Source organism: Gekko japonicus, unplaced genomic scaffold (genome assembly GCF_001447785.1).
Source record: "Gekko japonicus isolate JY-2015 unplaced genomic scaffold, Gekko_japonicus_V1.1 scaffold618, whole genome shotgun sequence".
Lineage (NCBI taxonomy): Eukaryota > Metazoa > Chordata > Lepidosauria > Squamata > Gekkonidae > Gekko > Gekko japonicus.
The window spans coordinates 817459-832194 of NW_015159726.1; the positions used below are offsets into that span (position 1 = coordinate 817459).

The window sequence follows — 14736 nt, forward strand, 5'->3', positions numbered from 1 at the left end:
GCTTTATGTAAAATGTTCTTAGAATCGTTTTGATGATTGATGAGCTGAAACTAGTAGTGAGTTTAATAGTGATAAAATATTTCTGTTCAGTGTTTCCTGAGGATACAGGCGGGTGTTTGAGGAGTACATGCGGGTTATTAGCCAGCGGTACCCAGACATCCGCATTGAAGGAGAGAACTACCTTCCTCAACCTATTTATAGGTAAGCTAATTATGTGCTAACATACAGTCGCTAGTAGTTTGGATAGATTAAAGTCTGTAACATGAGGAATTAGCTAACTTAATATCTGTGACAAGAGCTGAATTGCAGGAGCACACAGATCTGTGAACTGGAGCAATAGGCCTCATGCAACCAGAGCGTGCAAACTAATAATGATGTACTATTTTTGCTGTGCCGTGACCTGGATAGTTCAGGCTAGCTCAGTCTTGTCAGATCTCAGCAATTAAGCAGGGTCAGCCCTGGCTAGTACTTGGATGGGAGGCCACCAAGGAAGTCCAGGGTTGCTGCTCAGAGGCAGGCAATGGCAAAACCACCTCTGATTGTCTCTTGCCTTGAAATCCTTGTAGGATTGCCATAAACTGGCTACAGCTTGATGGCATTTTACACTCACTTTCTGTTGTTGTTGTGGTTACAGGATAAAAGTATCTTTCAGAATGTTCACAGTAATGTAGAATAAATGTAGAGAGCTTTTGGCATTCTAATACTTTGAAAAAATATGTTCATCTGTTGTAATATTACAGTGCTGTCTCTTTTGTTGTTGTTCAGTCGCACAGTCGAGTCCGACTCTTCGCGACCCCATGGACCAGATCACGTCTCTTGTGTAGATTTATGTTAATCTGAACCCAGTTGATTTCGATGGGTTTTATGCCATATTATTTATGTGTAAGATTGAACTGTTTTTTAAATGTAACATCTTCAAATAGTGTTTGTTCAGAAAACTAGTGACCTCTTCAGTGATTGATGTCTTTCTTTTGACAGGCATATAGCATCTTTCCTGTCAGTCTTCAAACTAGTGTTAATAGGCTTCATTATTGTTGGCAAGGATCCTTTTGCTTTCTTTGGCATGCAAGCTCCAAGTATCTGGCAGTGGGGCCAAGAAAATAAGGTACATATTCCACTTTTTCCCTTTAAAACATACTGTGTGATGTGCAGACTGTGGTGGAGCGGGCTAAGTGCATCCACTTTCCCCTTTATTATCCAGTGCCATTTTGGTGCAGTGGAGAAGCCAGAAACAACCAGTCCTTGGAACCTTCAGAGGGAGATGGGAGGGGGAAGTTGCTGTAAGAAAAGGACCATTTAACAGATGCCCTGCACAGTTGGGGTCTCTAGACCCTCTAGCCGGCAGGTTAGAAGTATTCCTGTCTCATCATCTGTCTTCAAGGACAAGCAGGCTGGGTGTAGTGTGGTGGCCTGGCAGGGCACACACTAATGTGTAAGCTTTCAAACTCAGTATTCCTGGGAGGGGAAAGCTGAAGGCAGCAGGAAAAGAGGGAGACCCAACATGAGATGGATTGACTCTATAAAGGAAGCCGCAACTCTCAGTTTGCAAGACCCTGAGCAAGGCTGTCAACACTAGGACATTTTGGAGGTCATTAGTTCATAGGTCGGAAGTGACTATACATGTTCCTGGGAAGAGGGACTCTTAAGGTGCAAATTGACATCTTTATGGTAAAAGCTCCAGAAAACTTAAACTAAGCTGGGAAACCAGGGAGATATTTGTCTGTCTTAGCTTTCTGGCTGACTCTCTCGGTCTTGGTAACATTGTATCGATTAGTGACACTGTTTCTCCAAGTTAAGTCTCCCCCACAACTACAATTCTATGTCGTTTATTCCTGAACACCAAGACCTTTGTTTTTGACTGCAGGAAAGTAAGTAAAGTTCAGTTCTTTGGTATATACAAGTAGACAAAGTTATAAAAGGTTAAATATCAGGGCAGTAGTGTCTCCACGGTGTGCTGGAGTCAGGTGTAATCAGCATCTGTTATTTACATCGCAGATGGCTAACATTACCAAATATTAACAGGCCGTTCATAATCAAATCTTTGAGTTCTCAGGGTATTTTGAATTTGCCTGGTGGGTAGTACAGAGTGGCATGGGAGTTAATCCTCTTCACAATCTAATGTGCTACCAGTGTGGATCTTCCCGACAAAACCTAAAAGGCCTTAGGGTTAAGTTCACATACATAAACCTGTAATCATAACTGTGAAAAAACAAGACCCACAAAGCCAGATGCAGAATGTCACACATACCATCTTCACTGCATAGCTGCTCAGTTGAAGACATGCTCAGGCTGATACTTCAGCCTAACATACCTTTAACATGCTTTACTTTTTGCTGTCACTGAGAATGTGGTTCACAAGAAGGGAAAATGAAAATGGAAACCTTTCTCTTCTCTACTCGAAATGCTAATAAAACCAAAATATTTGAGAGGTGGGTGAGTATGGGTCTTGCTACTTGAAAGTTATGAGCTTTTTCTGAGCTTTTGCAAATAAGAATTTGGGTCTTGGATTTTCGTGCCCTTTCCTGCTGCTGCCAAAAAACAATGACCCCACTGGGGCTGTTGGGAGAAGTCCTGAAAGAGCAGAATGCAGTTACACTGCCGAGTGAGTAGTTTGACTGCTTTGCTGTTGAACTGGGACGGTGATCCAAAAAGCATCCTGAGTTTTAGAAATTCTGAACAATTTATTTGAAATAACTGGGGTAAGGAATGGGTTGTATGATATCCTGGACCTGTATGTAGCTTATCTAAGGAGCTATAGCCTTGTTATGATTAGCTGAAACTTAACCGTTGACTGTGAGATCTTTGAGTGCCATGTTGCCAAGGATTGCATCATTTTTCATCCTTGGTGTATGAGAACAAAAGCATATCTAACTGGCTTGTGTAAAGGGAGCAATACCGCTAGGGCTTAAAGCCGAACCTGTAGTGAGTCATGTTGACAGTAGTCTGGTTGTGAATATATATTATGGGCATTTGTTTATCCACTTAGTAAGGGAGACTATATATTATAAACGGTACCTTTCTTGTAGTGTATTTCCTGTTGGAGTGCATCTTCTGTTATGTTTTTATGATAGTAGGGCAGCTACTGAGTTCAGTTGCATAATTTGAACACAGCAGCTGAGATTAATACTCCTCACTTCTAGGTCTATGCTTGTATGATGGTTTTCTTCCTGAGCAACATGATTGAGAACCAATGTATGTCAACAGGTGCATTTGAAATAACTTTAAATGGTAAGTTTTGAACAGCTTTTTAGCCCATGAACACAGTCCTCTTGTCTGTAGGGTCTATATGTGTATGTATAGGGGGTCAAGATACATGTTACCCGGGAGGAAGAAGTAGCATGAGGCTTAGGCTTGTTGTGCCTCACAGCACAAAAGAATTGTTCATTATGGAAGTCATGAATGAACTCCCTTAAATGTTGACAGATAACTACATGTGAACTAAAACCTAAACTATTAAAACATTTCTATCCCGCCTTAGCTTCTTGGACTCAAGGTGGTGAACAGTGTAGCACCCAAATTGCAAAGGCATAAACACAATTTACCAATTTAAAAACTTTCAGACTTAATACTCCTAAAAGTACACAGGGTTGGCAGACTTACAGCCAAATCTGCTGGAAAGGTTTGCCCTCCACCCAATCCTTTCTGTAAGAGGGCTACCTTACATTCCTTGCTCAACTTGGAAAGGGAAGATCACCTTTCCAAAGGGCTGGGCTCACCACAGGAAAGGCCCAGAAAGTGTTGGTCAGCATTAAAGTTCAAAGTTTTGTGTTGAACTTTCTCCAGGAAGTGTTTTTGAATCTTTGCTTAGTAGAGATGGAAGCACTGTATCTTAGTTGAATATAGTAAAACTAAAAGCTTATAAAAGTAGTTTTGTTTTTGGGAACAGTTGGCTATGCCTGCACCATAGGAAAGCAGACAAGTTATTAAGGATTTTCTCTTCCTTCCTGTCTTTCTCCTTAGATGTCCCAGTATGGTCTAAGTTGGAGTCTGGTCACCTTCCTTCCATGCAGCAGCTTGTTCAGATCCTTGATAATGAAATGAAACTCAATGTGCACATGGAGCAAATACCGCATCATCGATCGTAGCCCCATCCATCAGTACTGAAAACCTCTTGTAAGTTTGGGTTGAAGATTTCTCAGTGAGGCATTGATCTGGGGTATAAAATACATCATAAATGTGCTGTAAATAAGTTCTGTTTCAGATAAAGCACCATGTTTCTGATCAGAAGGAGCTTTTAGAACATCCTGGGAGGCAGCATTTTCCTTTATTTAATTGTCCTCACTAGTTTCTTAAGGGATTTGTTTCTTGTAGCATTTTCAGTGTGTAGGAGTTCATTATTTAGCTTTCAGGCCTTCTGTTATTAATTGAATATTGTGTGGCTTCCTTGGCGATGCTGGGGTATAGAACATATTTGGATTTTTTCCCATTGATCTTTCTTTGTTTATGGAACTTCCTGGTAAGTTTGTTTTGCTGTGTTTTCAGACATTAAGAGACACTTTCCAAAGGCAGCATGAACGAAATGAATGATGGCCTGTACTGAAGACAGCAAGCTGTTGGTACAGACTGGATGCTCTCCTCGCCTTCATGTTGTTCTTCCAGAAAATCTTAATGCAAGACTCCTTTCAGTGCTGGAATATTACTGCACATTCATGGAGTGCAATAATACTGTATAGATTTTTTTTTAAGTTAATTCAACCAGTTTGGCACTAGACAATGCAGGCATTAACAACTTATGTTTTTTATTTACATCTAAAAAGATGGCAAAATGAGTTAGAATCCTAAGTTTTTCCTTGGGGAAGGAAAATGTCTGATATGCTATATATAGAAGTTATGTTCTATCTGTAGTTTAAAATGGATCTGTAGGAGTATTGGTTGTCTCTTAAACTGGTTTGGATAATATGATGACTGTCAGACATTGCTGATTTGGCTATGTAATTTTTGTATATTTTCAGAGTATATTGCTGAGTGAATGGTGCAATGTATACTAAATTATATAAACAAAAAAATATGCAGAGTAACTGCCCTAAACTTTGTGACTTTAAAGAAGACCAACTGCTCTTCAGATTCCCTTGATAATTTGACGTTTTCTTTGTGGACCAGTCTAAGCGGTCAGATAGCTGGGCCTTTATACTGTCCTGAATATAAACTAAGCAAACCAATTTAAATAAAGAAATTTCATTTATGTGTGAAGTATCTTGAATCATAAATAAATTTGACCAGTTACCAGACCAATCTTTTTGAAGGTAAGTGAAGGTAAAAGAAAACTGCTTTTACTTTATTTATGAAACCTCAACTTTCTCAGTCCTTGGGAGTTCTCAGAAGACCATCATGTAACAACTGAATACTATCCTAATAATCTGCAGAGTTACATTTAATCTAGTTCTCAAAATGAGCACCACCCTACTCATTCCTTCTTGGCTGCATACAAAAGAAGGGAAAGCTTTTTGTTTGGCTGGACGGGAATGGAGGTTCATGCAGAACCAGAACTTAACTGTTAAACAATACATAAAGCATTAGCTCTCTAGCAAGAAGCAGGGGAGTCACAACCCATCCTTTTTTCAAGTATCGGTAGATTCAGGTTAAAAAGGGAGAGGCAGAAAACTTCTTCAGATGCTTCATTACTATTAATTAAAACTTATCAATATTTGAAGGCTGTAATAGGTGTGTGCATGCACTTCCCCCCTCCCCCAGCCTTTTTCCTACGTAGCATGGGGAGAAGGTTTAGTGTAGCCAGATAAAGAGTTACAAGTAGCATCTTTACTTAAAAAATGAATACGCTTACAGTTTTGAGCAGGTAGGCTGGTAAGAGTGTGTTCACCAATGGCATATTTCACTGTGAATCCTAAAAGTTAATCTACAGTTGCTTTCTCTCTGTGTGAAACAACCATGTGGCAGAAATCTAATCACAGCAAAACAGCAGACTCTGATACAAGTGAGAACTGGATTACTAGCCATTTTAATCAGAAAAATCTTCCTAGCATACTACAAATTTCTCCTGCAGCTCAAAATGGATATGGTAGTGTTCAAGGATAGTCATAGTACGTTACTCCCTTGATCATGCAACTTGGCTGTCAGTAACAGAGACTTTGTTCATCTTAAATACTGGTTGTAAAGCCTCTGTTGATGTATTGTCAGTTGTAGGAATTCTGTTTTGTCCATCAGTCAGGTAAAAGGAATGTAGACATTTATTCGCAGTTGTATGAACTCCTTTCCACTAGGTTAGGGTATGAATGCAAACACAGGAAAAATGATGTTAACACTATATGCTTGACCCAGTATTCTCAGTTATGAACTTATGATCTTTTAATAGTTTTGTTGCCAGCTTGTGTGCATGTTTTAATAAACTTGGTTGATTTAAAAAATTTTGGTTTATATCCTGAGGCACAATATATACACAGCTGGACCTCTATCTAACAAGATTGTAAGGTACAGACCACTAAAATACTCTTACGTAGTTATCTGTTGACCAACTCTGGAGCCTTTTGAGTAACCCATTAAATACCTTCAGGCTTGGGGGGTGTAATTTATAGAATCTTTTACTGATCAAACTTTTCATCCTGTTCTTCCAAGTTCAGGGTGGTTTCTGTTTCCCTTCCCTCCATTCTATCATTCAGCCCTGACAGACAAGTTGTGCTGAAAGAGAGAGCATGATTGTTCCAAAGTAATCAAGTGAACAGAACGGGGATTTGAAGCTGGGTGTCTCCTATCCTAGTCTGATACTAATCTCTTTAGTACGCTGGCTCTCTAGGAGTTCAAATACATCCACTGCGGTTCTTAACCTGCACATCAATCATGTGCTTTCAAACTAAGAAAATGAGAATGTACCTGTGTTTATAGTTCATTATGTTGCTAGGTGATGAATTTTCACAAGCTGTTCCTGTACAGGATATCTAATCCACAATGCTTTTCCTAGCCTTCCTGCCTAAGTGGACAGTGACTGTAATAGGCACTTCAACATGTGCGCGTAGTGTGGCTACTGTTTGAGAAGAGTTGGTGGCTTGCAGCATCTGGTCAATGAGTAGTGCTGCCATTGCCGTTCTGCTCCACTCAGCAGTCCAGGGTAGCGACTCAGGTGAAAGCTTGCTGCTTGGCAGGTAGTTTGAGTAGAGAAAGAGGTACTTTTCTCCCTTTCTCACAACACAAGAACTCATGGGCACTCAATGAAATTGCTGAGCGGTCGGGTTAGAATGGATAAAAGGAAGTACTTCTTTACCCAAAGAGTGATTAACACATGGAATTCACTGCCACAGGAGGTGGTGGCGGCTACAAGCATGGACGGCTTCAAAGGGGAATTAGATAGGCATATGGAGCAGAGGTCCATCAGTGGCTATTAGCCACAAGGTATAGATAGGGGCTCTGGGGCAAGTGATGCTCTGTCTTCTTGGTGCTTGGGGGGGCCAACAGTGGGAGGGCTTCTAATGTCCTGGCCCCACTGGTGGACCTCCTGATGGCACCTGGTATTTTTGGCCACTGTGTGACAGAGTGTTGGACTGGTTGGGCCTTTGGCCTGATCCAACATTGGCGTCTCTTATGTTCATATGCTGCCCGTATGGTTACAGCCACCGTATGCTGACCTTTTATGTAGCAACCTTGGGGTTAACCGCTTGTTGTAGTGGTTAGGAGCGCAGACTCTAATCTGGGAGAACCGGGTTTGATTCCCCACTCCTCCACATGCAGCTGCTGGTGTGACCTTGGGTCAGTCACAGTTCTCTCAGAGCTCTCTCAGCCCCACCTACCTCAGAGGGTGGTTGCTGTGGGGAGGGGAAGGGAAAGAAGATTGTAAAGTGCTCTGAGATTCCTTCAGGTATTAAAGGGTGGGGTATAAATCCAATCTCCTCTTCCTCCTTAATATGACAGCTTCTATTTGTTAGGAGTGTAACGTAGATGGCCTGGGCTAGTCCAATCTTGTCAGATCTCGTAAGCTAAGCAGGTTCAGCCCTGGTTAGTACTTGGATGGGAGACCACCGAGGAAATCCAGGGTCGCTATGCAAAGGCAAGCACTATTCTGAATGTCTATTGCCTTGAAAACCCTACAGGGTCACCATAAATCAGGTGCAAGTTAATGGCATTTTCCATCATCAGTCTTATGTCTGTTGCAAATTGAAACAATGTTACTGCCTTCATTCTGCACATCTTAGTTTGGGTGCATGTTGGGTTTATTCCCTTGCTCTTTTGATAAGGACATTTTGGAATTCATTAATTCATAGGGTCTCCATAAGTCAGAGTGACTTGCACTTGATCCCTTCTACTTTTTTAATTTATGAAATGTTTTTTTAAATAGGAAAACAGTTGATTAAAAAAAAGTTTGGTGGAGAGAAAGAGAAAACATTCACAGTTGGCCAGTAAGCCACTAGAACCTAGGTGGCACATTAACAAAAAAGGTTTCTTATGAGTGAGAGAGGAAAGAACGTTGCTTTGAACTTGGTGAGGATTGGAGTGAAAGTATTTTAGAGCACCTGAGAACCTTTACCATATAACATTCTTGGATGTTCATAGTCAAGGTGTGAAGTAATAAGCACTCTAAATAAAAGATGGCTTTTAAATTTTTAAGGACTTTGTACTCGGCCCCGTTTTTCACTCTACAAAGAGCTTCATCTTTTAGACTACAAAATTAATGTTGGGCTTCTAAAATACAAGGCTAACATGTTAGACCAGAGACATCAAACTCTTAAATTTTATACCTAGGAAATAGTTACCTTATTTCACTTGTTGATACCACTAAGTGGCGGTAACTATTTTCCTGCTCAGAAAACCAATTTCTGTAATTCTGTGCACTGTCTCTTGTGATTGCATCTCATTGCTCTTTAAAAACACAGGTAAAAGCTTCTGGCCCTAAAAGGTTGGCAAATGTTCTGTGTGAATTGCTTAGAAACAGCCAAAAGGTAACAAACCCCTTTGGAGCAGTGTTTGCAGAGCTATTTTTGGATGCTGTCTTGGTAGTTATTAACAAGAAGTCACTAGTGATACCAGTCTTGTAGTGCTTGACATAATATCAGAATCTGCAATAAATGTAAAGTTAATGAAAGCAGACTGTTTGGACAGAGGATAAATTGACAGTGTACTGGAGTGAGTCTCAGTTGACCAGTTTCATGCAGCTAGCTAAATATAGCAGAGTCAAGTACATCGTATATTTGTGTCTATATGCTGTAATACAGAAAACACTTAAAATTCAATTGTTCACATATGCAAAAGCCTGGACGCTTGTTTTGCTCAACATAGCAAGCTATTTGTGTGAGAAAGTTCACCTCATGGTCACCCTCAGGAGCCAGTGCTTTAGGGGGAAAGGGGATTACAGTGAAGTGGTTGTAGTTGTATGGGAATGCGCTGTTAAGGGATAAAAGATACTATCAAAAAAGTCCATCTTGTACTCCCTACCCCTAATTAATATACACTTATCAAAGGATGAGCATAAAGGACATGAATAATTTGTTTAACTATAGCTGCTGCTGTTTACTTCATTCTAGAAAACTGAAAATTTGCTTTTCTACTAAAGGAAGTTTCTGGTATTTTAGAAGTGTACCTGTTCCCACCCTCCTCATTTTTGCTTCGGTATTTTTCCATCGGAAGTGTAATAACAAAATTATAATGTTCTGTCACTGGTGTTGGATGGATTTGGGTGTCTTTTTTTAAGTAGTAAGGTATATCTCAGCTTTCTTAGCGCTACCATCTCTTCTCTTCCTGCCATTTCACCAGCACCTTTAAATCATAGTGTAGTTAGAGGGAAAAGAGAGCTTTTTGTGATTGAGATATATATAAGTATCACAATAATAACTTTCAATTTCCAATGTCTTTATGTGCTCTGAGTTCAAAATAGTTCAAGCCTTGGACTGGAGTCAAGGATGCTCTTCTGCAAGCAGGAGGCAAGGAAACATCTGTGCTTCTATGGGTGGGAGGTGACTGCTGGTGGTGAGCAAGCAAGTGACTCCTGCCTTCCACCCATACCATGTCTGTTTCTGGTGCAAGAGAACTCTCCCATTCAGGTTGTCTCACCACCCTGCCTATGACTGTGTCACCAAGATGCCCTAATTAACTTAAGTCTCCCTGGTCCTTTTACCCAGTCATCTATCCAGCCACCCCCATGGATTGACTCTGTGTTTATAAATGTCTCCTTACCATCATGGCATACATCCGGGGACCATCTTGTTTTAATTGAGTATTATTGTTGTTGTGATTAATTGTTATTAATGTTTTTATTGCTTTTACCTTGTTTTATATGGGCTTTGCCCCTTGTAAGCCGCCCTGAGCTCGCTTTGCGGGGAGGGGGGGTAAAAATCCCAATAAATAAATAGTGATATGCAACCCATTCAACAAAATAGCACAATTTCAACAAACCCCTGACCCAGACTTCTAAGGGCTCCCAAACTGCCAGTACCCTTAATCTCTTTATCAACTGTGCCCTGGAGGGTTGATTCTTCTCAAGGCCCAGTAGGATAGGAAGTTGTATCCTGACCGCTGGGGCTACTGTCTGGATAGAACCCCACCAGCCAGGTGGAACTTACTGGCCCAGGCTAGAAGCTGGGTGTGGATGATAAAAACCAGGAAATGTTCTGGCAGACTCATGCAGTACAACTCCCTTATCTATCAGCAAAAGAGAAAAATGGCATCCTAATTTTTCATAGTTGTGGGGAAAGTTAGAACAAATGTAAATAAAATTGCAAGTTACTGTGATTTCAGTAGGGATCCAAATCAAAGGGCAGGTGAGGTGGTCAAATCGGTAGAAATGGAATTAACAGCTTTGTTTACTATATTGCTTACATCACGGCTCAGGAGGAAAAGTGAATGTGGTTCTCTTAAACCGTAACAGGTGAACAAACACTGCTGGCTGTATATGCACACACATGGAGAGATCATGCACTTTCCCTGCGTTTATCACATGCACTTCTTTTCTGTAGACAAATGCAAAAACATTTAGGCTTTCATAGAATCAAAGAGTGGGAAAGAACCTCCAGGGTCATCTAGTCCAACCCCCTGCTTCCTGACCCCAAAGTGGTGATCAGCATTTCCCTGGGTGTGTAAGAAAGGGCCATGAGATCTAAGCACTGATGCAACCCTTCCTGCCCTCCCTTCTCGTGATCTGCCTAAATTAACAGAATCAGCATTGCTGTCAGATGGCCATCTAGTCTCTCTTTAAAAACTCCAAAGAAGGAGAGCCCACCACCTCCCGAGGAAGACTGTTCCACTGAGGAACCGCTCTAACAGTGGGAATGCACACCGATATTCTGCCACTATGCTTGTTCCCTCTCCTGTTCATGTGCATGTGAAGGCAGGCCAAGGGAGTGGGAGAGAAGAAGAAATGGTCTGTAGTCAACCAGAACAGATCTAGTTGCTCACACCAGGGAGAAAACGACCCAAAAGCTTTCCAAAGGAGTCAGGGAATACTGTCAGATCCACTTCACGTTTCCAGACATCAGGCAACTTTCCTGGATTGGTGTGGTAGCCGCTTAGCTGGGGTGGGTGGGTAATGAACGATTGCAATTAAGACCTGTTTTCCTCCTGGGATCAAACAATCAGTTACTTCTCATTGACACGCTTTATATGTCGATAGCATCAACACATGGAGTCGTTTTTCTGCATGGACAAGGAAAACACCGTTTATTGCATTGACTCATTTTAGAAGCCTAATAGGAAGGGCTAGAATGTCTCTCTGCTTTGTTTGCCCAACTCCTTCCTTATCTTTATGCGTCAAAGACACTTTCAGAAATTGATTGAACAAGCCTGCCTTCCCAGCTGTTCCCCTCACCCATCTGAGCCAATGAGTTCCTTTTGCCTGGAGCCTTCAGTTGGGGGAGGACTTTGGTCTCCCATGCATCTCCAAACACATCCCTGCCAGGTGAAGAACAAAGGCTACAGGTGAAGGCTGTAATCACGGAGGGAAAAGAAATAAGGAACTGGGAGCTTCAATTATGTTGGCGACGGCTCCTGGTACAGGCAGTTTGCAGCCATTCCAGATGGTTTGACAGCAGGACCAAGCCAAAGGATTCCAGCCAAGAGATCTTTTTCTTTCTGCAGGACCTTTGGCAGTTTGCAAACAGAACAGCATGTTTGCTTCTAGCTTGATGGCACCTCATGTAGGTACACCTTGAAGCCAATGTTCCTATCCCTGTCTCATAACAAAGATGCCCAATGTTACGTATGCGGTGCTTCATTTCCTCTTGTGCATCCTCATCCCCTCCACCAACCTGCTGGTCATCAGAGTCCTTTGGCAGCTGAGGAAGAAGAAGCCAAGCAGAAACTATATCTTCATCCTTAACTTGGCAGCTGCTGATTTACTGGTCGGTGTGATGTGCTTCGGGGAAGCACTGGATGATGCCATAGACATAGCATTGGACAGAAACCAAACTGTTTGTCTCTTGAGGATCTGCATGAGCATTACTCCTTGCATTGGCTCCATATTGACCTTGCTCTTGGTTTCCCTGGACAGGTACTTGGCAGTGAAGCTGCCTCTTTATTACCCTACCCTCATGAGGAAGAAGCCGATCATCTTCTCTCTCGTTGTGCTGTGGAGTGTTTCCTTATTGGTGGGGAACATGCCACTTATTTCCTCCTACCTGCAGCAGGGCAATTTCACGGGTGAGTGTGGGCTCTTGTCTGCCACCAAGAGTGACTATCTGTTCATAATCTGCTTCGGCATCTTCATCCCTGCTTTGTTGACCCTCGTCTGTTTGCACATTTCAGTGGGAAGGATTGCCTACCTACAGCACAAGAGGATCCGGCATGCCTTCCTGCACATGGACACCTCCTCTGCTCATTTCCGCCATTTCAAAGCACTGAGGACAGTTCTTGTTGTGATCATCTGCTTCATTCTCTTCTGGGGCCCTTATTATGTGGCAGCCATTGTGAAAGCGACCTGCAGTTCCTGCATTCTAAGTCCACTGCTGAAGGATTTACTATTCATTCTAGGAGAAACCAATTCCCTGGTCAATCCTTTCATCTACTCACTATACAGCAAAGATATAAGAACTCAGCTTTCCAAACTGATAACGTGCAAGACCAAAGGCCAAATAAAACCATGTAGGGCTAATGACCTGGCTCGGATCCATTTCAATATGAGGGCTCAATGTAACTTAGCCTCTGGAGGAGCCACAAAACGAGATTCGTCTGGGGAGCAAGCTTCTAACTCTCCTACCTTCAAGAGTTCTTCAGACTTCAAAACAGTGTTCTCAGTATCTTGATCTGTACTTGATTAAACAAAAACCTGGCCTTAAGAGAGGCGAAGAGGTTTCTTGTGCATTGGCAATCAATAAAGAGGTAATGTAGGAAACGTTCCCTTCTGCAATCAGGGTTTGGAACCAAGATTTGTGTTGCCTCTCTCATAAGTTGATCTCCTGGATAGACAATGATCTGGTGATCCAAAGATCACCATAAGTGGGTTAACTAATATGTTATATATATATTTACAGCTAGCCAGAGTGTTAAACTACAACTACAAATGCCATGGATATCATATATTTCTTGGTCATCCAGGGAATGGTTTATATGCGCTATTCTGAAACCCGTAAATGGGATAATGTCTTGGAAGTGGCATATTGGGCAGAATGCTTTGAATTACCAAATAAAGGGCTAAAAACAATCAATTTTTTAAAAGTCCTCTTTGTTTCTAGCAAGCAACTGAGTCTGATGTTCTAACACTCCCTCTTTATACTACAGCAGGGGTGTGGGTTGAAATCAATGTCTTGTTTCATCAAGTTTTGCCTGACTGAGAGTTTAGAGAAGGACAAATGCCTGCCTACTTTAATTGACAAGGGAGGGGCTGTGGCTCAGTGAAAGAGCCTCTGCTTGGCGTGCAGAAGTTCCCCTGTTCAATCCCTGGCATCTCAAGTTCAACGGGTAAAGTAGTAGGTGGTGTGAAAAAGACCTCTGCTTGAGAGCCTCTGCCAGTATGAATAGACAAGACTGACCACGATGGATCAGTATAAGGCAGCTTCAGGTATTCCCACAAAGGGCAATTTGTGAGAGTAATTCCTACTATAAACACTGTAGAGATCCTTGAATTATTTCCCATTAATCAGGGGTGGTTTTTTTATTGCCGTTTCCATCCTGAGTTTGTTAATTTGTTGAGTTTTGGATTTTCAGATACAGGGGGTGTCACTCACTCCCTGTTTCCTGTAGCCAGAAGAGTTTTGTAGGTCTCTGGATGTGTAACCTGACTGGAAAGTCTTTTCTTCAGATCTTAGCTCTGTCTTCAGTAGTCTTTAGCCAACTTGTATTCTTTGGGTTTCAGCCATCCACCAAGCTGATTTATGCAAAGGACTCTGAGCATTTAGGAAAAGTGCTGTGTGAATGGGTGATTATTTTATGTAAAAGTCTGAAGATGATCCTTTAAATTAAACCAGGATGAGAAACTAGGAAAAAACAGCTGAAGTTTCTCCAAGTAACACTGAACCCACCGACAGATTTCTGGTCATGCTTCGCATGTCTTTTTTGTTGTTGTCATTTTAAGGTTTATGTTATCTTCTATAAGCAAATATATCAGTTTCCATCAGTGCAATCTTAAGAAGATTTATATCTTTCTAAACCCACTGATGTCAACTGACTTAGAAGATACAACTCTTCTTAGGATTACACTGCATATGTTGTCTAGATAAGGGGGGGGGAGAGAAAGAGAAGAAAAACTGAAATGAGCGAAACATTCTACAGTGTGCATTTTGATGCTGCTCCTTTTTAATTGAAGCATCAATAAATAATGTGAAATAAAGATGTATCTTTGTTATGTGTTATTCTGTCATGCTTCTTGTA

At 41.5% G+C, this 14736-nt stretch overlaps 2 protein-coding genes across 2 annotated transcripts in view; both read left to right on the top strand.

Moving 5' to 3' along the window:
- The window catches only part of LOC107121236 (selenoprotein T), a 9790-nt gene extending 3473 nt beyond the window's left edge, over window positions 1-6317 (top strand). Inside the window, exons 2-6 of the mRNA XM_015424153.1 lie at window positions 91-201; window positions 979-1105; window positions 3141-3228; window positions 3961-4113; window positions 4483-6317. Coding sequence (XP_015279639.1) covers window positions 91-201; window positions 979-1105; window positions 3141-3228; window positions 3961-4085 — 451 coding nt within the window. The 3' untranslated portion in view covers window positions 4086-4113; window positions 4483-6317. The remainder of the gene's footprint in view (window positions 1-90; window positions 202-978; window positions 1106-3140; window positions 3229-3960; window positions 4114-4482) is intronic.
- A 5799-nt stretch (window positions 6318-12116) lies between these two features.
- On the top strand, window positions 12117-13172 carry LOC107120978 (glucose-dependent insulinotropic receptor-like). Its single transcript, XM_015423812.1, has one exon. It carries the CDS (start codon window positions 12117-12119, stop codon window positions 13170-13172), a length of 1056 nt encoding a protein of 351 aa, XP_015279298.1.
- The last annotated feature ends 1564 nt before the right edge of the window (window positions 13173-14736 follow it).

What these genes read in the sequence shown, in the direction of transcription:
- LOC107120978 (XM_015423812.1), top strand. Translation starts at nt 12,117, where the DNA reads ATGCCCAATGTTACGTATGCGGTGCTTCATTTCCTCTTGTGCATCCTC.